Genomic DNA, 25,513 nt, shown 5'->3' on the forward strand with positions numbered 1-25,513 from the left:
CCTGCTGCCCCAGTCTCCGCCCCTCTCTCGCGCTGCTGCCCCAGTCTCCGCCCCTCTCTCTCGCTGCTGCCCCAGTCTCCGCCCACCGGGCGCTGCTGCCCCAGTGCCCGCCCCTCTCCCTCGCTGCTGCCCCCAGTGCCCGCCCCTCTCCCTCGCTGCTGCCCCCGTGTGCCTGTCCGGAGCGGCCGCTGAGCTGCAGCCATTGCTGTGTTGCCCGGCACTATGCCCCCACACTTCTCACAAGCCACAAGGTTATTCCTGCACGCCGCTCTGGAGACTTCCTTATATCGCGATATATATCTATGTGTACACGACATACGCCCATGTCACGTGCCGATATCAGCCGTGTAATTTCCCCTCATCCACGAGAACCGTCACGATACATTGCAGCCCATATCGCTGTGCTGTGTGCTCGGCGACACGTGAGGTGCCGGTGACAGCCGCCGATATACCGCGGCGTTCCCGCTGCCCACAGGCCGCACGCGGGCCGGGACTCGTGGTAGTCCCGGGGCCGCCCAGCGACCAGCAGCGGGCGGGAGCGCTGGCAGCCAGGTCCCCGTGCAGCTGGGCGGCCAGTGAGCGCTCAGACGCCGGCTGGCCCCGCTCCGTGCCGGCTGAGGGTGGGTGTGGAGTCCGCGCCGTGTTTTGCGCTTGCTCCCTCCCTCCTGCCTTTCCCCCTCCTCCGCCGCCGCTTGCTCCTGAACTCCAGCCCCCTCTCTATCAGCCTCTCACTCCGTCTCAATATGTCTCAAGATGGCGGCCAATGCGGGATCGATGTTTCAATATTGGAAGCGCTTTGATTTACAGCAGCTGCAGGTCAGCTCCGTTTTCTTCCTTCCTCTCCTCCGCCACCCTCTCCCGCTCCTTCCCCGCCTTCTATCTGTCCGCTCCGATCCCCCGTGCACCGTCCCCGAGCCGGGCAAAACCGCCGCTTTCCCGGCCGCTCTCATTGATAACGTTTTATCAGAAATTGATCCTCTTTGTTCAATTCATCGATCAGCCAAGATGGCGCCGGCTCTGTGGCGCCGCTTCTTCCTGCTCCCCGGGCCGAGGCTGCTGTGCCGGGACGCCGCTGCCCGCCGCTCGTTCCCTCGCATCTTGTTACAGCTTCTCCAAGTTTATTTTTTTTTATTGGAGTTTTTTTTTTCGCTGCTTTTATTGAACTTGCCTCCTCCGCCGGTTGTTGTGCTGATGATGCTGGTGGCGCTGTGGTGCCAGGCTGCGCTCACCCCTCCTCCACACAGCAGCGCCTGCCTTCCCTCCTCGCAGGCTCCTCTCTCTCCGCCGACTCTCTGCATGGACGCAACTTTAGGCTTTGATAAGGACGAGCTCTGTCCGCCCTCTCTCCGGCCGGCGCCCGGCTCCGGCCCGGGCTGCTCTGCTGCCTTTTCGGGTGTCTTTTTTTCCCTTTTTTCATTGTGACCAGAGAGAACTTTCCATGCGGACGTGTTTTGTCCCCGGTGTTGTGACTTGTGTTTGGGGGGATCATTAGGACCTGTGCGTTGTCGGTACACCCTGGGGTGAGGTAAAAGTTGTCGGGAGCCGTCCCTGCCGGTAGCCCCACTATTCCTGACTGTCAGAATTACCTCAGGTGACGCCACAATCCGGCTTTCTGGTCGATGCTGACTATTTGTTGTGGTTTTTCTCCAGTTCTCCCTATTTTACCTCATCTCTTTTTAATTTTTCAATGTATTGCAAAAAAAATAATAAATGACCCTGGGGTCAGCAGAGCTCGTAGTCAGGGATTGTGTTTTATTTATTTTGTACTTTTTCTGCCCCATAGGCGTCTGTTTTAGGCATGAGGTAACCCCTCGGGGGTGTTCTTGCCTATCGATTTGGTTGCTTTTATGGGTGTTCTTTTGGGGACGTCCTCCGTCCATCCGAGCTCCCATATGACAGTCTGTTCCGTACCTGCGCCTCGTCTTGTGGCGTTTATTACCTGTTTATTACGGCCTCTTGGTATGGTTTTGCGCTTTTGTCCATATGGTACTGTACATACTAATATGGAGGTGGCGTATGTAAATGCGTGGTGACCCAATTTAGAGCGCTGCTGGTCCCCTGAGAGCTGGATGTGGCTAGCTGGGAATTTAACCCGTAAGCGTCCACACTTTTGGCCCGTCGTGCCTTTTTTTTCTTCTCTCCTTGGGGTAATGTGATGGCCTTGAAAACCCTTTTGTGATTCTGGTTAATATATCTCCATAAAATAAGCTAAAGTGCCCGCTCCTCGCAGAGATCTTGTTTGTTCCAGGAAAGTGCATTTCACAAAATTAGGGCACGAGACTGTACTTTTTTTTTTTTTTTTTTTTTTAATAGCATTTTTTTTCTTATGAGCGGAGCACGTTTTGCATTGATTTGCATGTAATTATAAAGCTTCAGAAGTCTGTCTGCAACACTTTCATGTCCCTAGGAGAGAAGGTTGTGGATGAGGATTTCAGCAAAGCCTGAAAGTTGTGTATGTGTGTTGGTTAATGGGTCTGTCAGAAACCATGTAAGGCTCAGTCTGGAAGCGGAGATCTTTGCTATGGAGTCATGGTTCAGATCAATAGACATTCTCATGAACTTACAGGGGGCAGTAAAAATATTCTTGATTGCCTGTATGGATTTTCGTGCCTCTAAAGCCCTCCCGTATTGAACAGTATAGCAGCTGTAGAAGCGGTGGCTGTTAGCTCGTGTGCTGATACTGTCTGTCTGCTTGGGGGATACTTGAGCAATTAGGAGTAAAATAAACACAACTTTTACCACCAGTTTTAGTTGATTTTCTATTTTTTCAGACTATAGTTCTCGAGATACGGATCTTTTAAGTGGATTGTGTGACTTGGTGAATCATCCACGCACTAAATAAAATTGCTTTTGTACCGTGGCCTGGTAGATTCCTTTTTCTTAGTAACAAAGAGAAGCGGACATAAATTATGCATCCTTTAAATTGCAGATTATTTCTGCCGTGATGTGGGTGGAATAAAGACGTAATATGTCTCTCCACGTAGACTCTTTACAAAAGCTTTGAAAATAAGGACATGTAAAAATTAAGTGACCCTTCATAATTAAAGGTACAAGGGTTAAATTAAGCAATATTTATAAGACTGATTTCGACATTTGTTTTTTTTGTTTTTTTTTGTAAGCAAGTAGACTTATGTTAAGGACGCCTCAAAAATTTTGCTTTGTGCACAGAATAAAGATCATTGTTTTCTCTTTTGTTAAAATGAAACTCATTAATCATCGTCTGAATGTACAAGGTGGAAGGTCCTTGAATTCATATGATCACGTTGGTGGATGGGGGGTGGGGGTGAAGGCAATCAAACATCACTCAGAAAGGATCAAAAGTTCAGAACACTTTGCCATCAATTCATTACAGTTCAGCAAATTAAACACAAATGACAGACTTCTGAATATTCAAATACTTTCCTAAGAACAAAGATTAGCCTTGTTTCTCCTCTGTCGGGACGCTAGTGATAGCGGTGGGTTTAGCAGTAGTAATTTCCTTTCTGTAAATATTGTCTGAATGGTTTTACAAGAAGAAAGGCTTTATCAAATGTGTTCTGTTCACTCCGTATAATAGATCCTTGGAGTACCTGGTGGAATACTTCACAATCAGATCCAGATGCTGATTTCCCAGATTGTAGGCTATTAGATTTCTGTAAATGTGTGAGACGGCTCCTATTTGTTGGTGCGATTTTTGGAATTGCAATTTTTGTGTGAAAATACATATAATTTGTGTGTTTCTTTATTAACATGCAGTCGTGTTGGGAATTCCAGATTCTTTGCAGGTCAGTCTGCCTTCTGTAGACAGATTTAAAGCCTCTGAATTCCACTTGCACACTAATGGCTACCCCAAGCAACAGACTATAGTCCTCTCCTGATGGACTTAATGGGCAGCTGTGGATAATTTACATCTCTAACATGCAATACAATATTGCTAAATAATATTTTCCATAGTAGAATACATCCTCCAGCATTCTTAAAGTTTCTGTAGCTTGTTTTTTTTTTGTAAGAAAATGTTGCACTTTAACAACTCTCAAGGTGTCCAGTTGACTTGGTGTTTTTTACCTATTATTGCACAATTATGAATTTGTAGAGAACAGCCACAGTGATGAATGCATAATAATTCTGACTCATTTATTATGTTTACTTATATAGCGCCATCGTATTCCACTGCGCTTTACAGACATCATCACTGTCCCCATTGGAGTTCACAATCTAAATTCCCTATCAGTATGTCTTTGGAGTGAGGGAGCAAACCGGAGAACTCAGGAGACCATACTGAGCTATTTTTCATGTATAGTATGTCGTGGAGCCTTATCTAGGAAAGGTTTACAAATGGCAAATTTGTTGAAGAAAATTGTGACCGTCCTATAAGTGGGGTTTGTTTCATATAAAGCAGAAACATAAATGTGTGGATGAAAGAAATTAAAATGTAGCAAGAAGAGGGAGGGAAAGAGGCTCCTAAACTCCTAGTCACTGGAGTAAAGTCTTTTTGCTGCATTTATCATGTAACCTCAGAGCGATAAACTCGTGAACCTGGAATTAATCAGATATCATTTCTTTTATAATTAGGTGACCATATCTATATTTTTCATTTGTCTTCTGATAATGTGACCTTACATTTCCAATAAGTAATATTGACATGGTTGTCTTTTAAACTTGATCCAGTAAAACTATACAGTATTCATGTTTAGTAAAGGTAGCCTTGATTATTCTCTCTCCCCTCTTTTAACAGGGCCCAGCTAATATGCTTGGGTTTGTGTATGCAGCAACCCATCTTTAGCTCACAAGGGAGATTACACACCTAGGTGTAAGGCTGACTGAAGTCATCAAAGTCCACTGTAGCCTAAACTGCTTCATGACATAGGAGGCTCCGTACACTGCACTCATTACCGAGCCTGTATTATATCGTTTGATCTAAAAGACAAGTGCTATTTACATTTGATAAATAATATAATGACTCTTATTTTATTAAGGTTTGATCTCCCAAACTTATTCTAAAGGTTTGAGAGTCTTTCTAGTGTGACTGTGTCAGATGGTGCAGCCGGATAATGTTTACCTGGTTTGCCAAACATGCATATCAATGTCACTAGTTCCCTGAAGCACTTTCCAGTGTGTGATGCGGTGGGTGGGCGCTGCTCAGCTGAAAGACTTGGTTGTCAGTTTGTGAATGGAGCGAGAACAGAGAGGCTTTAATATTATACTTGCATGTGTTTGTATATATGTATGAAGTACCGTACAGCGTGTAGAGAAGGCATGTGTATTAACTCCTGCAGCAGGATTCTCTTACTGCATGGAAATTTGATGGTAATAAAATAAATCTTAAGATTTTTAGAACTTTATTGTAGGGAGCTGATGGCTAATTGCAGACTAATATTTAACCTGTGCAAGCGTCAAATATGGAATCGTGGTTGAGATCTTTATCTAGATTTTAATATAATCCCCTGAGTTGAGTTTTGCTCCTAAACTGGACACACTTTTTATAACCTACCTTTGTTTAAAACTGCTTTCCTGCTACCCGTATTGAATTTTTTGCCCGCAGCTTTTTGTGCAAAGAAAATGCATTAATTTAATCAGAATAGTTTGTGTGTGGGGGAGTTTTTTTTTTCTTATTAATACTTTCCAATTAAACTTTACTGTAGGTGCCCATATTTATATCAGCCGGACTTTCAGTATATTGTGTATAGGGGCTTCTTATCTATCTTCCGCCTGCAGGGAAGATGAGGGATGGGAAGTAAGCCGCCTCTAGAAGTGTCTCCCCTCTATCTACTGAAAACTCTGGTAGGGATGTTGGTAGAGAGCTGTCGTCTAAAATAATGTTTTTGTCTAATGTTTTATAGCCAGCCTTACACAGATTGCTGTATATTTATTTTACTCATATAGCGCCATTAATTCCACAGCGCTTTACAGACATTATTGGCACTGTCTCCGATTGGGCTCACAATCTAAATTCCCTATCAGTATTTGGAGTGAGGGAGGAAACCGGAGAACCCGGAGTAAACCCATGCAAACACAGGGAGAACATACAAACTCCTTGCAGATGTTGTCCTTGGTGGGATTTTAACCCAGGACCCCAGCGCTGCAAGGCTGCAGTGCTAATCACTGAGCCATCGTGCCGCCCCATATTATTGACCATGTGATGTTAAAATATTTCCTCCTGTATTATATTTTTACACACAGATCAATTGCATACAATTCATCTATATTGGGCTTGGAGTAACTTATGCATTTGCCTATTCCATTCAGATTTGTATATTTTGTTTCTAATTTGCTTAAATTTCTGCGACAAATCAGCATATGAATTTACCTTCCATAATAGTGTGTTTGCAAACTTGACCTTAAAGGTTCTCTTTACCCAATTGTACACTTTTCTATTTGTAAATTTTTAAAGTGTTTGCAAATTTGAAGCAGCATTTTTGTTAATGCCTCTTTTTTTGTTTTTAAGTATCTAAACCCTGCATTTGTTGCCTCCTCAAAAAGGAATACCCTTGCTGAAAATTGTTAAAGTGACTCGGTGTGTATCACTAAAGTCAATGGCTTTTCAGTAAATGCCTGAATCCCTTTTTCAGGACTTCAAACGGAAGCCCCGACAGAGTCACTGACATGGCTAAAACAAGTTGTGAACTAGGTTTGGTTGATGTTAGTCTGTTGTGTATACAGCAGGGCTGTGGAGTTGGTAAGCCAAACCCCTGACTCCAACTCCTCAATTTCCCTGACTTCGCACTCACTCCAGAGCATGGCCTCACTACTGAGCATATACATAAAGTGCAACACAGATTCATCTCAACTAAAAGCCCGGATCCTTAGATCAGGAACAGAACAGACATTTCAGAACTTTTCCAAATTCTTATGAAAAATCTTACTGCACATACTGCATTGTACTACTGTACCCAATTTATTATATTGTATATATTTTAGGTGTCTTAAGTCTGGGTCCATTTTATACCGACTTTGACGACACCAACTCCACGACTGTCTGCTCTGGTTGCAGTGCTGATGTCACATTGTCAGCGCACACACATTAGTGGCTCATATCGTCTTCATTGGTAGAGCTGCTGAGCGCATTGATTGGCTGTAGCGTTGGAGTGCACTGTTGACGTGTCACCACCGCTGCCACCAAAATACAGAGACTTCAGTAATTGGGTCAGAGCATGATGGGTCTGTTTACAGTGTACGAATCATTTGGGCTCCACTTTTTTTTTTTTTTTAAATGTGACAAACCCCTTTAAGGATATATAAATCCAATCCAGCTTTTATCATGGAAAATTGAGGACTTGTATATAACTATATAAAAATTTCCAATTTGTTTGCAGTATTACATGCAGATTATGAAGCACTGCCTAATTTTAGGTAATATATTGTGTAATTTTGAATAGGGAATGTTACAAATAAGAAAAACCTGTCAATCTATGGCATTTCATTCTTATTGCACACTTCATAAATTGAACCATATTCACATGCTACAAAGTGTCTGAATTCTGTCAGAATAAGCAGCACGTGCATGAGATTTTGAAGACTCATTCACTCTGCTCGTCCGTAAAGTGTAGCACTTTTTACCCTGAAAAACATGCAAAAAAAGTGGCAAAAATGCAGCTTGTGAACGAGCCCTAACACTTCCATACCCAAGGTTAGAAAAAAAAAACCACAAGGTAATCGCAAGGTGATGCCAGAATAAAGCAATTTGTATCATTCAGGCAAAGGGGAGATATGAAGGATGATTATTGAGGGGGTGGAATGGTGCACTGAGCCCTTCAGGTTTTTTTATGTAAGACTAAAGTATTGAAGCCTTTACTAATATGTATGATTTTTTTTATATTGCCTAAGTCACTGCTGACACCATATAAGTGATATAGGGTCTTCAGAGAGTGACTCTATGTACCAAAAGTTTTGGTGCAAATTTGTCAGTGTTGCCAGTAGGTGATGTAATCTTAGACAGATGCAACATATTTATTAAACAGCAAGAACCTCTATATTAATCTGAAACATTTGCAGACTGTCTAGTGTAAGTTTACATTGTCTAAAAATTAGCATTCTTAGGCTAGTTTCACACTAGCGTATTTTCCATGCAGCGCACGGCGCCGCTAAGCCCCGCCCCCTGCCGGCTCCCTGCCCGCATCATCCGGTCATCGCAGCCTACCCTCGCATACGGCCGCATGCGATCTGCGTACCCTATCTTTAGCATAGGGTGCGCTGGCCGAGCGCTAGTAGGATTTTAGCGTGCGCTGCGCACTCTTGAAGGTGCACCCGTGTGCGCTGAACGCACCATGTTGCATTTTGGCGCGCTCGGCGCACCTTCAAAAGTTCGCAGCGCACGCTAAAATCCTACTAGCGCACGGCCAGCGCACGGTCTGCGCACCCTATGCTAAAGATAGGGTGCGCAGATTGCATGCGGCCGTGTGCGATAGTAGGCGGCGATGACCGGATGGGGGGGGCAGGGCTTAGCGGCGCCGTGCGCTGCATGGAAGATACGCTAGTGTGAAACTAGCCTTAAATATGCCTTTTAGTTTTTTTTTTTTTTTCCTCTCTCTACCCCCCCCCCCGAAAGGGATTTGGCCCCTGTTACAGAGCACCACAGTTCCAGCTTGACAACTGATGCCACTAACATCTTTTGCCACATCTGAAGATCATTTATATGTTTCTCCTTTTTCTTTTGTGAAATGCTTCACAAATGCAGATGTGGATCTAGATTAGACAGGACATGTTAGTGCTTCTGATGTCTGCTTTAGTAGCTACCGTACTTCCTTTTTTGTGTTGTACTGTTTCTCTGGTACTCCTTCTAACATTAAGGGCCTGTCACACTAAGTGATATCGCTAGCAATATCGCTATAACGTCACTGGTTTTTGTGATGTTATAGCGATATATTGCTAGCGATATCGCTATGTCTGATACTTGCCTCCGACCGCTCCCCCGCTGATTATCGCTGATCGCACGAGAACGTCCTGGACCGTTTCTCATCGTCCGCTTCCTGCTGTGGAGACGCGTGGACGCGGGCGGGAGGACGTCAGGATCGCCTTGTCTGACAGGTAAGTAGCGACCCCTGCTATGTCGCTGGTGAGATCTGCCTGTGTGGCAGCTCACTAGCGACCACTTAACGATGCACCAGCGATCCTGACCGCGTCATATCGCTGGTGCATCGCTAAGTGTGACAGTACCTTTACATGAATTGCTGGGTATGGAGAGTGACCACCTGTCCTTATGCAGTCCTACATTGTCCAGTCAGGAGGGTGGCAATACCCAGTTGTCTGTGTAATCATATTTTTCCAGTAGGAATGACAGAGGTTATATTCCATGCATGGCTCCTAGAATGTTGCTCCAGAATTAATAGCCCAGCTATATGTATCAAAAATCATCCCCTAATAACGCCTTTGACAAGAGAGCGCTTATAGGCTGTCTGCAATGACAAACATGGGGGTCTTCTGAAGACCTCTGGTTGTCATGCTAACCCATTGGCGCACCACGATCATGTGATGGGCGCTGATGGCCGGAGTTTGGGACACACTTCCTTCGCGATCGTGTTAAATGATGCTGTCAGTGATTGACAGCTACACTTAACATGTTAACAACCGCAGGTGGAAGTATTTTTAGGTTTGTAAACTCTGGTGTATACAAAGTTATACAGCTTGGCGTGTAAGGCATAAGGGGGATGAGTGTCCCTACTCTACAAGGCTCATACAGTCTGATGTATACGCATGGGATGGCCTGTCCTGTACAGGTGTGTGAGCAGTTGCTTAGGTAAAGCCTTATAAACTAAGTGAACTGGAACAGATGGGGCTTTTGTTGAGTGATTATTTCTCAATGCACAAAGCCTCCATGTTATATAGAGTATATATTTTTTTTGTACATTCATCCTTCTACCTTCTTATTTTTTTAATGTGTGGTGTGCAAAGTGGCAGCTCCCCCGAGCAACGTGCTTTAAAGAGATTTTGGGAGAAAAAAAGAAAATCTGCGTACACCTTTTGTAGGAATTTTAAAACCTGCTGGGCTGCGATATGGAAATAAGGTACTAATGATAACTTGCTTTTAGCAGGCAGTTCGTTTTGTTAATTATAACACTGAATAACATGACACAGTTTTTTTTGCTAAGATCGAAATGTTCGTGTTAAACTCAAAGTTTAATAATACTGAATATTATCTCATGGTAAAGATTTCATATGGGATCTTATATAAAGCAAGTGGACATGAATTTGTCCTTACACTGAAGTAGATATCTGTGAACTAACCAGGCATGTGGGTAAACTTCACCATTAATATGCCGTTTTGAGCAAATTCACATTTAGAAAATATTCTGCCGCAGAACAGAACTGCAGCATTGAAGGAGCGCAGGGGGACTGACGCGAAGCAGCCTGCTCCAGAGCTGTGCTTGCGAGCTCCATTGCAAACAGTTTGCAGATGCGGGCCTTTTGCGTTGGAAACTAGAAGTTTGCCATAAAATATTGGTAATTTTACTTATTTAAGATGTGACAGCCCTTTTGAAGAGAAACTGTTGGCAGTTTTGACATGTTTTAACAAAAACTTGCATCTCCCCTTGGAATAACATTTCTAATTAATCTTTTCTTGCATTATATTATTGTTACTTTTTTTATTCCTTCTAGGAATAAACACAAAACAAAAACCTGCAAATTTCAAGCATCAAAATAGGCTGAAACTGCCTGCTCTGCAGAGATCACTTTTAAATTTCATCTCATCAGACCGGGTTAGAGCAAAAAATAACACTATCCATCCTTCCCTTCATCCCTTCCTCCCTCTTCCCTCCATCGCTTCATCCTTATATATGGATCCTTCGTTCACTGTTGGACACAGCTCCTTCCTGCACAATGACCTCTGCTCAGTGGATATAGTAAGCCCTCAGCATTATCCCTTAGAAGTCCAACAAAATATCTATTCTACAGGTTGTTTCAGTGCATGTGGCTGCTGTAAAGCAGCTCTCTAAATGCTGTAAGAATACATCTGATGTTGGAGCCTTGCATGCTGTTTGTGCTAGTTGCCATTTTTAGATTGTGACACATTCCTAAGCTAGTATTGTTAAACAATTTATGGAAAGAAGATTTTAGTAGTGAACTGACAAACTAACATCTAGCTGAAATTTACATTTACAGCTGTTATTCTGCAATTTGTCTTATGTATTGGAATTTCCTCAGGAAGCTTTCAAGAACTATCTGAATCTTGACGGTTTCAATCTTCCTGATTTTGGTGTAAAGTCCTAATCGCCTGATTACACTCCCTCTGAACTTTATATGGCAGATTTGGGTTTAATCCCATTGTGTATTCCTGCCCCTCCGTGTTTTTATTGGCAACCACCAAACACACAAGTGGGAATTTAGCAAGACTTGTTTCATTTGCCAGTCATGAAGCAAACGTCCTCTGAAGAATGGTGTGCCTCATTTTTTTAAAGAGGTATCTGACAATCTAAAATCCACCTTTAAGGGGGTTTTACACATAGCGATATCGCTAAAGCATCACCGATTTGGTGACGCAGCAGCGATATCGCTATGTGTGATACTTACCTCCGACCGGCTGTCCATCGCTGATCGCGCAGCTCCATTTCTCGTCGGGCGCTTCCTGTGGTGCCGACGAGCGACGTGTGGAGGCGGGCGGGAGGACGTCAGGATCGCCGCGTCTGAAAGCTATCGTCCGCTGTATCGCTGTGAGATCTGCCTGTGTGGCAGCTCACTAGCGACCATTTAGCGATGCACCAGCGATCCTTACCGGGTCGTATCGTGGTCGGGATTGCTGGTGCATCGCTAAATGTAAAAGGGCCTTTACTCAAGAGATCAGTGGTCTCTGCCAGTTTGTGTCTTATTTATGTATTTTTCTATTCACAAATTTAATTGTAAATACATTGGGGGTATTTGAATGTGAGATCCAAAATAGTGATAGTTTGTGTGGTAAAAGGTGTGACAATGTTTTCCTAAAAGATGGCTGAAATGTTAACTGCTTCTCTGTTTAGCTAACCCTCAGGCTTTGAAAGGAAGAGCTTCAAAATATTTGTCAACTGGAACACTTTTATGCATGTGAACAATGGGTGGAGGTATCTAGAATAGCAGTGTCCCAGATTTCAAGTCATCCTAGACTTGTGAAAGAATGAAAAGGTTCCTTTTGACTTTTTAGAAATAACTAGTGAAAAGGTGTTACATGTGTGAGAAGTGGCAATCCGATACATAGTGGACCATGGTTTCTCAGAAGATCAAGACTAATGTTCACCTTTTAGTCCCTCGGGTGTGACTGATAGTATGAAGATACCAGCACTTCCAAATATTTCCCATGGCGCAAGCAACGTTGGCATGAGTGCAAAAGGGAAAATATATAACTTTTTGGGTCTATTCTTCAGGATTTCTTTTGAGGCATCTGCTAATTTTTGTCAAGAAATGTAAATTCAATATTAACCCCTTCCCTACAATGGACGTAAAATTCCGTCCATGTGACCTGGGACCTAATTCCCATGGACCGAATATTACGTCATAGCGATCAGCGGCGCCCACAGGGCGAGCGCCGCTGATTGCGGCCGGGTGTCAGCTGATTATCACAGCTGACACCCGGCACAATGCGTCAGGGGTGGTCACGGACCGCCCCCGACAAATTAACCCCTGGCACACCGCGATCAAACACGATCGCGGTGTACCGGGGGTTAAAGGAAAGCATCGGCAGGGAGGGGGCTCCCTCCGTGCTTCCCTGAGCCCCCCCACAGCAGCGCAATGTGCAGCGTTGCTGCGGGGGGCTCCTTCCCTGCAGGTCCCCGGATCCAATATGGCGACGGGGACCTTTGGGGGCCTGCAGGGAGCTGGCTTCCTCATGCCTGCAAAGCGCAGGCAAGTAGGAAGCCTTCTGCACTGCCTGTGACAGATTGCTGATCTGTCACGGTGATCTGTGATGTGACAGATCAGCGATCTGTCACAGGACAGTGATGTCCCACCTGGGACAATGTAATAAAGTTTAAAAAAAAAAAAAGTGTAAAAATAATTTTAAAAAAATCACAAAATTTAAAAAAAAAATATTCCCTAATTCATTTTTTGGAAATAAAAAGAAAAAAAGATAAAAGTACACATATTTGGTATCGCCGCGTCCGTAACGACCTGCCCTATAAAACTGTCCCATTAGTTAACCTCTTTAGCGAACCCCTTAAAAAATAAACATAAACGAAGCAAAAAATGATGATTTATTATCATGCCGCCGAACAAAAAGTGCAATAACGCGCGTTCAAAAAGACGCATATAAACAACTGCGAAACATAAAAACCCGCCATATATAGTAAATCAAACCCCCCGTTATCACCCTCTTAGTTAGGGAAAAATAATGATTAAAAAAATGTATTTATTTCCATTTTCCTATTAGGGTTAGGGCTGAGATTAGGGCTAGGGTTAGGGCTGAGATTAGGGTTTAGGGGTGTGTTGGGGTTAGGGTTGGAGTTAGAATTGGGGGTTTCCACTGTTTGGGCACATCAGGTGCTCTCCAAACGCAACATGGCATCTGATCTCAATTCCAGCCAATTCTGCGTTGAAAAAGTCAAATGGTGTTCCTTCCCTTCCAAGCTCTGCCATGCGCCCAAACAATGTTTTACCCCCACATATGGGGTATCAGCCTACTCAGTACAAATTGCAAAACAACTTTTGGGGTCCAATTTCTCCTGTTACCCTTAGGAAAATAAAAAATTGGGGGCAAAAATATAATTTGTGTGGAAAAAAAATGATTTTATTTTTACGCCCGGGCGTTCTAAACTTCTGTGAAGCCCTTGGGGGTTCAAAGTGCTCACCACATATCTAGATAAGTTCCTTAGGGGGGGTCTAGTTTCCAAAATGGTGTCATTTGTGGGGGGTTTCCACTGTTTAGGTACATCAGGGGCTCTCCAAAGGCAACATGACACCCGCAGACCATTCCATCAAAGTCTGCATTCCAAAACGTCACTACTTCCCTTCCGAGCCCCGACGTGTGCCCATACAGTAGTTTTCTCCCACATATGAGGTATCAGCGTACTGAAGACAAATTGGACAACAACTTTTGGGGTCCAATTTCTCCTGGTACCCTTGGGAAAATAAAAAAATTGGGGACTAAATGATCAGGTTTGTGGAAAAAATCATATTTTTTCCACAAAAATGATCGTTTAGTCCCCAATTTTTATTTTCCCAAAGGTAACAGGACCCTAAAAGTTATTGTGCAATTTGTCCTGAGTGCGCTGATACCCCATATGTGGGTGTAAACGACTATTTGGGCGCATGGCAGAGCTCGGAAGGGAAGCAGCGCCATTTGACTTTTTTGGCTGGAATTGAGATCGGACACCATGTCGCGTTTGGAAAGCCCCTGATGTACCAAAACAGTGGAAACCCCCCACAAATGACACCATTTTGGAAACTAGACCCTCCAGGGAACTTATCTAGATATGTGGTGGGCACTTAGAACCCCCCAGTGCTTCACAGAAGTTTATAATGCCCGGGCGTGAAAATAAAAAAATCGTATTTTTTAATTGTACAGCTGTACGTTATAAACTTCTGTGAAGCCCTTGTGGGTTCAAAGTTCTCACCACATATCTAGATAAGTTCCTTGGGGGGTCTAGTTTCCAAAATGGGGTCACTTGTGGGGGGTTTCCACTGTTTATGCACATCAGGGGCTCTCCAAACGTGACATGGCGTCCGATCTGAATTCCAGCCAATTTTGCATTGAAAAAGTCAAACGGCGCTCCTTCCCTTCTGTGCTCTGCCATGCGCCGAAACAGTGGTTCCCCCCCCCACATATCAGGTATCAGCGTACTCAGGACAAACTGCACAATAACTTTTCCAGTCCAATTTCTCCTGTTACCCTTGGTAAAATAAAAAAAATTGAACCTGAAGTATTTTTTTTTTTTTTTTTAAATATTCAAAAAATTCCTGTGAAGCACCTGAAGGGTTAATAAACTTCTTGAATGTGGTTTTGAGCACCTTGAGGGGTGCAGTTTTTAGAATGGTGTCACTTTTGGGTATTTTCTATCATATAGACCCCTCAAAGTGGCTTCAAATGTATGTGATGTGGTCCGTAAAAATAAAATGGTGTTGTAAAAATGAGAAATCGCTGGTTAACTTTTAACCCTTATAACTTCCTAACAAAAAAATATTTTGGTTCCAAAATTGTGCTGATGTAAAGTAAACGTGGGAAATGCTACTTACCGTATTTTCCGCTTTGTAAGACGCACTTTTTTTCCCCAAAATTTGGGGGGAAAACAGGGGTGCGTCTTACAAAGCGGACCTGCCTTACCTAGGCTGTGATCGGGGGCGTCCGGCGGTTGCTGGCCGCTGCTGCGGGTGTGTCCGGTGCCGCGTTGTGTGCCCGTCGATGCCCGGGGCTCTGCCAACATTGTGCGACAGGCCAGAGCCCCGGCATTTCCTCAGTTCCCTGTGTGCCGGTAAAAAGATGGCCGCCGGCGCGTGCGCAGATGGGATCTCGGGACCCAGTTCTCGAGAGATGAGATTTGAAATCTCATCTCTCGAGAGGTGGGTCCCGAGATCCCATCTGCGCACGCGCCGGCGGCCATTTTCCCTGGGTTCCCTGTGTGCGCGCGGTGGTGCCTGCAAAAAAAATGGCCGCCGCGCGTGCGCAGATGGGATCTCGGGACCCAGCTCTCGAGAGATGAGATTTCAGATCTCATCTCTCGAGAACTGGTCCCGAGATCCCATCTGTGCACGCGCCGGCGGCCATTTTTTTTTTACCGGCACTTCAGCGCACATATACAGGGAACCGAGGAAATGCTGGGGCTCTGGTCTGTCGAACAATGTCGGCAGAGCCCCGGGCATCGATGGGCACACAACGCCGCACCGGAGCACCCACAGCACCGGCCTCCAACCGCCGGACAAGTGGAGAAACCTGACACCAGCACAAGACTCTGCAGCAGCAATAGCACACATCGGAGCCCCCCCTCATCCCTGAATGCGGCCTGCAGCATCACTCCACGCCTGCCTCCTCCAGCAGCGAGCCTGGGACCCCTCTACACCGCAGCCACCAACCCCGGTAAGCAATAAGATGCAAGGATTATAAGGGGCACCACCATTTTATTAAAAAATATTTTTTTCTTATTTTTCTCCTCAAAAATTGTGGTGCGTCTTATAATCCGGAGCGTCTTATAAAGCGAAAAATACGGTAAGTTTTTTGTGTGCCGTGTCTCTGTGATTTAAGGGCATAAAAATTCAAAGTTGGAAAATTGTGAAATTTTCAAAATTTTTGCCAAACTTCCATTTTTTTCACAAATAAACACAAGTTATTTGAATGAAATTTTACCACTAACATGAAGTACAATATGTCACGAGAAAACAGTTTCAGAATCACCGGGATCCATGGAAGCGTTCCAGAGTTATTACCTCATAAAGGGACAGTGGTCAGAATTGTAAAAATTGGCCTGGGAGTTAACGTGCAAACCACCCTTGGTAGTGAAGGGGTTAAAATTGTAATGGTTTATGTGGCTTCCGGTTGTTAACCAATACTCAATTTTTGTTCTTCACTTTTCTCATTGATAACACATTTGTGCTGGTTAAGCCGCTGATCTGGCAAATCCTAAACTCACAAGCGTTTTATTTTTGGCTTGTGTGCGCATCAGCCCACAGTCCAGTGCTAGTCTAATTCACATCAGCAATTTTCCACACAGAACTTGCACCCATGAGGAAAATATTTCAGCATGTGCTAGTCTGGATGAATTTACAGACTAGTGCAGGTAAGGCTACTTTCAGATATCCGGTGTGTGGGGTCCGGCGGCATGTGGCGAAAAGCCGAGCCGCCGGATCAGGCCTGCAGCGGTGACACCGGATGTGTATGCGGCGTCTGATATGGCTCGGACAGGATTTAAGGGAGCCGCAGGAGGAAGATACATCGGGGACGAAAGAGACAGCCGCCGAGGGGGGGAGGGGAAGGGGTGGCGGTTAGAGAGAGAGAGAGACACATGGGTTAACACTCAGTGTCTGGGCGACAGAGAGAGATCTCTCTCGCCCGGACACTGAGCGTTAACCCACAAGTGCCCGGCGAGAGAGATCTCTCAAGTGTCCGGGTGAGAGAGAGAGAGATCTCTCTCTTGCCGGGCACTTGTGGGGTTAACACTGTGTCCGGACATGCGCTGTGTAAAAAGCCGTTCCGGCGCTGCCAAAAAAAGTTGCAGGGAACGTTTTTTGCAGACGCTGGACTGGCATTTTTTGCCGTATCCGGCAAAAGCCGAACACGCCGCATGGTCATCAGGCGCAATGCGGCGATAATGCTAGTCTATGGGATAAAAGCCGGATCCGGTGGCAACCGGCGCCGGATCCGGCTTTTACATTTTTCGCCGCATCGCACATGATGCTTAAAAAAAAAAAAAAAAAAATGAGGTCTGAAAGTAGCCTAAATAGGCAGTGACTGCACTGTCCGCTACACGAAAAACCACGCAAAGGCAATCACTTAATTTTCAGATGTGACTAATCTGCAAAGTTGAATGCTTATCTGAATAGAGCGAGTTTTTGGGAGTAAACACCCCCCACCACCACCATTTCCACTAGTTTATATAATCATATGAATAGATCTTGGAATAATAACTTCCACAATTGGATGTGTTCCTGTGCTGAGATAATCTTATAAATGTGCCCCTGCTGTGTCCTTCAGGAATATGGTGTGATCATACCAGAGCCTCTGGGCGGGTGGGGGAGCAAAAGAGTATACAGACAGGACAGCATTGCTTCCTCCCCTGCCCAGGAGCTGTGGTATCATCAGACCATGTCCCTGTACGGTCAGACACAGCCATTATACAGCAGGGGCACATTTATAAGTTTATCTCAGCACATGAACATTTTTTTTTTTAAAGCAACCAATTATGGAAGTTATTATTGTTCCAAGATCTATTTTTTTTAAATCAAATTTGTTACTGAGGAAAAACCCTTAAAAAAAAAAAAAAGTTACACTTATACCAGATAACATTTTCAGAGTATCATAGTATAAAGCAGGTTTGACTAGACAGACTGATGTAGCATTTTGTGGGGACCAATTCATTCAGTGTCATATCAGATTAGTCTGGTCTTAAGGTAGTCACACTTAGCGATGCACCAGCGATCCCGACCAGCGATATGACGCGGTCAGGATCGCTGGTACATCGCTAAGTGGTCGCTAGTGAGCTGCCACACAGGCAGATCTCACCAGCGACATCGCAGGGGACGGGGGTCGCTACTTACGTGTCAGACGAGGCGATCCTGACGTCCTCCCGCCCGCGTCCATGCGTCGCTCGTCGTCACAGCAGGAAGCCAGGACAGTCCAGGACGTTCTCGCGCGATCAGAGATAACCAGCGGGGAAGCGGTCGGAGGTAAGTATCAGACATAGCGATATCACTAGCAATATCGCTGCTACGTCACAAAACAAGTCCCCGTTACACACTGCGATATCGCTAGAAATTTCGCTGTTAAGTCACCGATTTTGTGACGTTACAGCGATATTGCTAGCGATATCGCTGCATGTGATACTTACCTCCGACCGGCTCCCCCGCTGGCTATCGCTGATCGCGCGAGAAGCTGCTGGACCGTTCCTCGTCGGCCACTTCCTGCTGGGCTTCCTGTGGCGCCGACGAGCGACATGTGGAGCCGGGCGGGAGGACGCAGGATCGCCGCGTCTGACAGGTAAGTTGCGATCCCCGTCCCCAGCGATGTCGCTGGTGAGATCTGCCTGAGTGGCAGCTCACTAGCGACCACTTAGCGATGCACCAGCGATCCTGACCAAGTCATATCGCTAATCGGGATCGCTGGTGCATCGCTAGGTGTAACGGTACCCTTAGTGTGACAGGCCTTTTAGGTGGTCCTTTGATATGCATGCTTATACATACAGATTAGGACCACTCTCCGATGCCTAAAGGGCCCGTTACACACAGCGATCTCGCTGATTTTGTGACACAGGCAGGGCCCTTAGAAACCTGATGTTTACCCTAGATACCAGCGTGCACTGCAGGCAAGGCGGGAGGTGGAGGCAGAGCGGTGCACAGACCGAAGTAACTCTGCTATCTGCTACTCCAGTCTGTCAGACCAGAGTAGCAGATAGCAGAGCTACGCCGGTCTGTCTGCGCCGCTCTGCCTCCACCTCCCACCCTGCCTGCAGTGCACGCTGGTATCTAGGGTAAACATCGGGTTTCTAAGGGCGCCGCGGCCCTTAGAAACCCGATGTTTACGTTGGTAACCAGCGTGGTCGCTGGTCCTGATCGCTGGAGGGGCTGTCTATGTGACAGCTCACAAGCGATCAGCTAACAATGTCCCAGCGATTCCATCCACGTCGGATCGTTGTTGGGATCGCTGGGACATCGTTATGTGTAACGCTACCCTAAGCCCAGAATCAGAAGAGGTTTAAGTGAATGGAAAGAAAACAAGTTATTCTAAAATGTCTTTATAAAGCTAGAAAACTGCTCAATAACATGCTGTCAACAGATTGGAGCCCATGTTCATTGTGACAGGTCCCTTTTAATTGGCACTAAAGCTGCTAGAATGCATTGCTGATCTAATGTTCGAGGATCTCCCAAACCAAGTTATAACTGGACTATGGTCATTGGAGCCTCAGTTCACAAGTTGTAAACTTGATTTCCATGGTGTAACCAGTATGTATGGATGGAATTGCCTTACTATGGATTAACAAGCATGTTTTTTTTTTTTTTTTTTAAATTAGGGATTCTACCATAATGTTTTTATATCTTATGAAGGCTGTATAATAAAGATTAACTGCACTTAATGCATCCACAGGACATGTAAATACCATTAATAGATGACTGAATATAAGTACCGTATGTGTTCGAGGTTGTTGTAACTCAATTAGGGAGCTTTTTCATTGAGATTAGGCTCCGTTCAGTGGCTCATGTTGGGGCTTATGTCCAAGCCACCTGTAAAATGGGGTTCGGACATGTGAGCCTACAGGGCCATAGACTATAATGGTGCCGCCAGAGCATTGCATGATTTTTGGGCTTGTATGCCTATTGGAGGTGGACACCCAGAAGCAGTCTACTAGCCAATTCCTGGGATAACCTGTTACTTACTGCAACTGTGCCATTCCATATTTATCAAGTATCGCACCTTAATGGTTACTTTGGAGCAAATTATGCCAGTGTGAGACCAATATGTCACAAGTTACAGCAAAATGTTTGTACAAGTTGCATGTTAGAAATTGTTACTACATAAATATATTTATCCCACGCCTTTTAAAAATTGCTATAACTGGACAGTATCCAATTTTTATGCAGAAATGCAATCATAAATTTTGTACTTCCCACCAAAAGGATAGCCACGTTAACTTTTCTCCTGTTTAGGTACCTACACCAAAAACTTTAGTTTAATTACTAAAAATTAGTGTTATAAATTTCATAAAACATTGATACATTTAGCTTAGACATTTAAAACAATGAACATTTTGTGCCAAACTCAATAAGTGGAGGAAATGTAAGAGCAGAAACTAAACGAACTTTGAAGTCCAAGCAAAATTTAACTTTGCGTTGAGGGTTTGCCTTTAACCTCCCCATTTGAGACTGTCTTGCAGGTTGTGGCCAACTGATCAGCTATATTATCGCATATGTGTGTCATTAATGGACTTAACAATTGATGACCTGTCCTTGGAATAGGTCCTCAATACCAGATTGCCCTTGGTCTCACACCTGAGCATTGTACTGTTATCTCCCATTCACTGGAATGTTAGATAAGGTGCAGTACTGGTAAATAGCCACTAAGCAATGTATGGAGCGGCTGTGTTCTCCACGTTTATCGCTTGTATCCAGCCACTTCCAGAGCAGATTTCAGCTGATTATTGGGTGTATTGTATGCCCAACTAATCTCGTATTGACCACTTGGCATATGTATAGGTCATCAATTTAAGGCCCCTTTACATTTAGAGATGCACCAGCGATCCCGACCACGATACGACCCGGTCAGGATCGCTGGTGTGTCACTACATGATCGCTGTTGAGCTGCCACACAGGCAGATCTCACAGCGATGCAGCAGCGGTACAGCGGACGATACTTACCTTTCAGATGCGGCGATCCTGACGTCCTCCCGCCGTGGCCCACGCGTCGCTCGACGGCGCCAGCAGGAAGCGCCCGACGAGAAATGGAGCTGCGCGATCAGCGACACAGCGGGGGAGCCGGTCGGAGGTAAGTATCATACATAGCGATATCGCTGCTGCGTCACCAAATCGTTGACGCTTTAGCGTAAAACCCCCTTAAGTCCTGAACAACCCCTTAAAAAATGATTACTGAGCAGCATACATTTTTATTATAAACCATAGGTGTAGGAAAAGAAAAACCTTTTTGTTTCTTGTCCCCCCCGCTTTCCTTAGGCTGAATGCTTCTGTGCTCAGAGCCCCCCGCTCCTAGTGTCTGCATTGTTGAATGTGCTGTAATGATTACTTTTGTCAGTACATGTGCACTCTGAATTGTAACCTGCTGTTTAATATGATGGCACTATATAAATAAGTTTATGATGTCCAAATGTTTATGCCTGTCATACTTTTATTTACTCCCATAGATACTTGTGGAAATAGCATTTTAATTAGGTGTTTATGAGAAATGCAATATGCTGACTCTGCCCATTAAAATGTATTGTGAAACTTGAGATTTGTGAAAAAAATCCATCTCTCAAGATTAGGAAACCTTTTCATGGTAAATGATAATTAGGTCAGAGAAAAACTTGATCCGAAATAAAGGGAACTTAATATCCAGCTGTAGGGAATGTGAAATGAGAAAAAGACACACAATATAACTATGAAATTAAAAAGTGACCCTTAAATGGGTCATCCCCCATTTCCCTTAGAATTGCTTCTTTAAAAAAAAAAAATACAGGCATCTAACAATATGTATCTCAAGCAGGTTTTTTTTTGTGTTGCTTTTTATTTTTTGAAGCCGTTGTGGCACAATGAAAAATCTGAACTTGACCTTGCCTTCTTTGGCTATGGGACAGCCCATTTGTGTAGGTCACCACAGTACTTCCTATTTTCATGCCCAGTCTTCTCCTCATTGATGGGTTACACATTTTGGTAACTGAAGGTGATAACTCCATGGAAGGTTAGAAATTGAGGCATTACAGCTCTGTGAAGCATACATGTACAGAGGAATAAAATATTGCATAAAGACTTTTATATAGAGTTTTACTGTCTCCCAACTTCAATTTTCAACTCCATGCTTCATTGGGCACATATTATTAGGTTATTTTTCTATAAAAGCACTGCCTCTAACGGAGTTTATTATCTGTTGGCAAATTGCCTGTGCTTCCTAGTGTCCATCAGACAGACTCCTCCATGTGTATGGAGCCTTGGCGTTAAGTGGTTGTCCACCTTTGGGGATACAGTTTTTTTTTTTTCTCACTTAAAAGCATGTGTTTGGCTAAAAATCATTTTGTAATTGTGTTTCATTAAAAATGTTGCATTGTCTTTTATAGCCTCTGCATTGCACTGACTGCTGAATGGGTTAGAGGAGAATCCATCAGCTCATTCCGCTGTCCAAAGTGAAAGTTTTTATCTGTCTTTTTTAGCTGGTTTTTGACAATATACCACATTGAAGTTTATGTCCCAATACATGCATTTAAGTAAAAAAGCACATGAGATGGATAACCCTTTAATAGGTTTCCAAGTTGACAAGTATTTGATTAGTCACTACACTGTGTTCCAAATTATTATGCAAAAAATATTTTCTCTAAATTACCTATATGAATTGCAGTCATTGTTATTTTCCAGTCATCTAATATTCTAGTATAATTGCAATGTTTTTGAACAAACTGCCTATGAAAACAGTATATTTTAAAAAATAATAAACACTCAAAATGCATGTTCCAAATTATTATGCACAGCAGAGTTTTCAACCTTTTTATTTTTATTTTGAACAAAAAAATGGTCAATTGTGAAAGTATAAGCATTATCAGCTTATAACAAAATGAAATCAAACAGTTTCCAAGTCAAAACTTTCTTCTAGGTGATGTTACATTTGCACATAGGACCCCTTGTTCGAAAGAAGCTTCTGAACTCTCTCGTCCATTGAATTTGTCAGTTTTTGGATGGTTTGTGCTTCAATTGTTTTGCATGTGGACAGAATACCCTCCCAGAGCTGTTGCTTAGATGTGAACTGCCTCCCGCCATCATAGACACTCCTTTTGATGATGCTCCAGAGGTTCTCAATGGGATTGAGGTCAGGGGAAGATGGTGGCCACACCATAAGTTTGTCCTCTTTTATGCCCATAGCAGCCAGAGATGCAGATGTGTTATTTGCAGCATGAGACGGTGCATTATCATGCATGAAAATGATCTTGCTGCGGAAAGCACGTTCTTCCTCTTGAACCGTGGCAGGAAGTGCTGATTTAGAAACTCCACATAGATTATGGAGTTGATCTTTACCCCTTCAGGGATCCTAAAGGGGCCAACAATCTCTCTCCCCATGATTCCAGCCCAAAACATTACTCCATCTCCTCCTTGTTGGCGCCTTAGCCGTGTTTTCATGGGGTGTCCATCAACCAGCCATCCTCCACTCCATCCATCTGGACCATCGAGCGTTGCACGGCACTCATCGGTGAACAAAACAGTTTGGAAGTCAGTCTTCATGTATCGTTTGGCCCACTGGAGCCGTTTCTGCTTGTGTGCAGTGGATAGAGGTGGTCGACAGGATGGCTTACGCACAGCTGCAAACCTCTGAAGGACCCTGCATCTTGTTGTTCGGGGGACGTTGGAGGCACCAGCAGCTTCAAAAACTTGTCTGCTGCTATGACAAGGCATTTTTGCAGCTGCTCTTTTAACCTGACGCAATTGCCTGTTGGAAAGAGTCCTCAATTTTTCCTTATCAGCACGCACACGTGTGTGCTGGGAATCAGCTACATACTTCTTGATTGTGCGATGATCACGATGAAGTGTCTTGGCAATGTTGATTGTAGTCATGCCTTGACCTAAATACTCCACAATTTGTTGCTTCTCAGCAGCCAACACATCCTTTTTCTTTACCATTTTGGCAAAAAATGTAGGCTGCTTAATAATGTGGAACAGCCTTCTTAAGTAGTCTTGCCTTTATTTGGACACACCTGCCAAACTAATTTGCACAGGTATCTGCAATTGCTTTCAGTGATATAAAGAGCCCTGACACACATCACCATCAATGAGTTTAAATGACAAACAAAAAAATTCTAACCTTATCACTCCGAAACTCTTTCTGCATAATAATTTGGAACACAGTGTAGTTGGTGGGGTTATTATTTTTTTTTAATCCACATGCGTTTATATTGTCCAGCATTATGTGACTGTTGCTTCCTTTTTGCTGTGGAGAAGTTGGGTCCTGATTGATAAAGTTACAGATGGTCTAGGTAAGATAGATCTAGGTATATGTTTGTATCTGGTCACCATATTATCACACCATTGGTCACCAATATGAGGAAGAGGGAAAAAAATATGAATGCAGTTTTTGTGTAGGAAAATCTGTTGCATAAGAAAACTGATAGAATGTTAGAGTTGGAAGGGACCTCCAGGGTCATCGTGCCCAACCCCCTGCCCAATGCAGGATTGACGAAACCATCTCAGACAGATGTCTGTCCAGCCTGTTAGAAAACTTCCATTGAAGGAGAACTCACCAGCTCTCATGGCAGCCTGTTCCACTCATTGATCACCCTCACTGTCAGAAAAGGTTTTTCTAATATCTAATCTGTATCTTCCCCTTTCAGTTTCATCTGAAACTGAAAATCTGTCACTTGAGCTAGACACAGAGAAGCAACCTGGCGGACCCTGTTTCCCATTCCCAGACTCTTCCCCCTTTGCCATTGTTGTTTTTCCAGCTATAGCTCTCTGTAATAAGGGACCCTATTAGAGTTTCTTGCGGGGGGGGGGGGGGGGGGTTTCAGACCGACTTCATACTTATCGATTTTGACCGGACAACCCCTTTTAAGATTTTCTAGTGTGAACTAGGAGAAGATAAATTATAAAGCTATAGCTGGTATTCATATTTGCCATTATTGGCAGCTTGATCAGTGAAAGCTGTTTTGTAGCAACATTTATAACAAGTACTGCGGCTAAGTGCACATTTCCCATGTACCAGGCAGCGGAATCACTGATGGAATCACAGCCTCAGCAAACAACCTTTCAAACCACTGATTGTTTGCAGTTTGTATGAAAAGGTTTTTGTTTTTTTTTAAGAATTTTTTTTTTTCTTTTTACTTTGCTTTCTAAGGCCAAAATATCTGGTTACATTTTACTTTTAAGGGGATTGTGTCACATCAAAAATGCTGTCAAAGCTGCAGGCAGCATATTGAAGGGAAGAGAAGCTGATCAGGTTGATAAACTGCTCAAAAAGTAAAGGGACCACTTAAAGGGAACCTGTCACCAGGTTAGGCCGATATGAGATTCAGCCACCACCTCTTGGGGCTGATATACAGCATTCTGTAATGCTGTACATCTGCCCCCAACCCGACCTGTAAGAGAAGAAAAAGGCCTTTTATTATACTCGCCAGCGGGGAGGTCCGGTCCTGAGGAGTGTCGCTTTTCTTGGTCTGGCGCCTCCCATCTTCTTATGATCACTGTCCTCCTTCTTGGTTCGTGTGTATGACGTGTCCGTGCATTATCCACACAGTGTGCTCAGCAT

The 25,513-nt window shown here is 44.2% G+C and overlaps 1 protein-coding gene across 3 annotated transcripts in view; it reads left to right on the forward strand.

Annotated features, from left to right (window-relative positions):
* The first annotated feature begins 422 nt into the window (after nucleotides 1–422).
* Nucleotides 423–25,513, forward strand: part of CUX1 (cut like homeobox 1) — a 441,317-nt gene continuing 416,226 nt past the window's right edge. For 2 of the 3 annotated variants that reach the window (XM_073565621.1, XM_073565622.1), the window contains exon 1: nucleotides 423–816. In XM_073565621.1, the coding sequence (XP_073421722.1) occupies nucleotides 754–816 (63 nt within the window). In that variant the 5' untranslated portion in view covers nucleotides 423–753. The remainder of the gene's footprint in view (nucleotides 817–25,513) is intronic. The other variant, XM_073565623.1, reaches the window with a different exon arrangement.

Source organism: Dendrobates tinctorius, unplaced genomic scaffold, assembly GCF_039654945.1.
Source record: "Dendrobates tinctorius isolate UK_male_01 unplaced genomic scaffold, ASM3965494v1 ptg000016l, whole genome shotgun sequence".
In the NCBI taxonomy this organism is placed as follows: domain Eukaryota; kingdom Metazoa; phylum Chordata; class Amphibia; order Anura; family Dendrobatidae; genus Dendrobates; species Dendrobates tinctorius.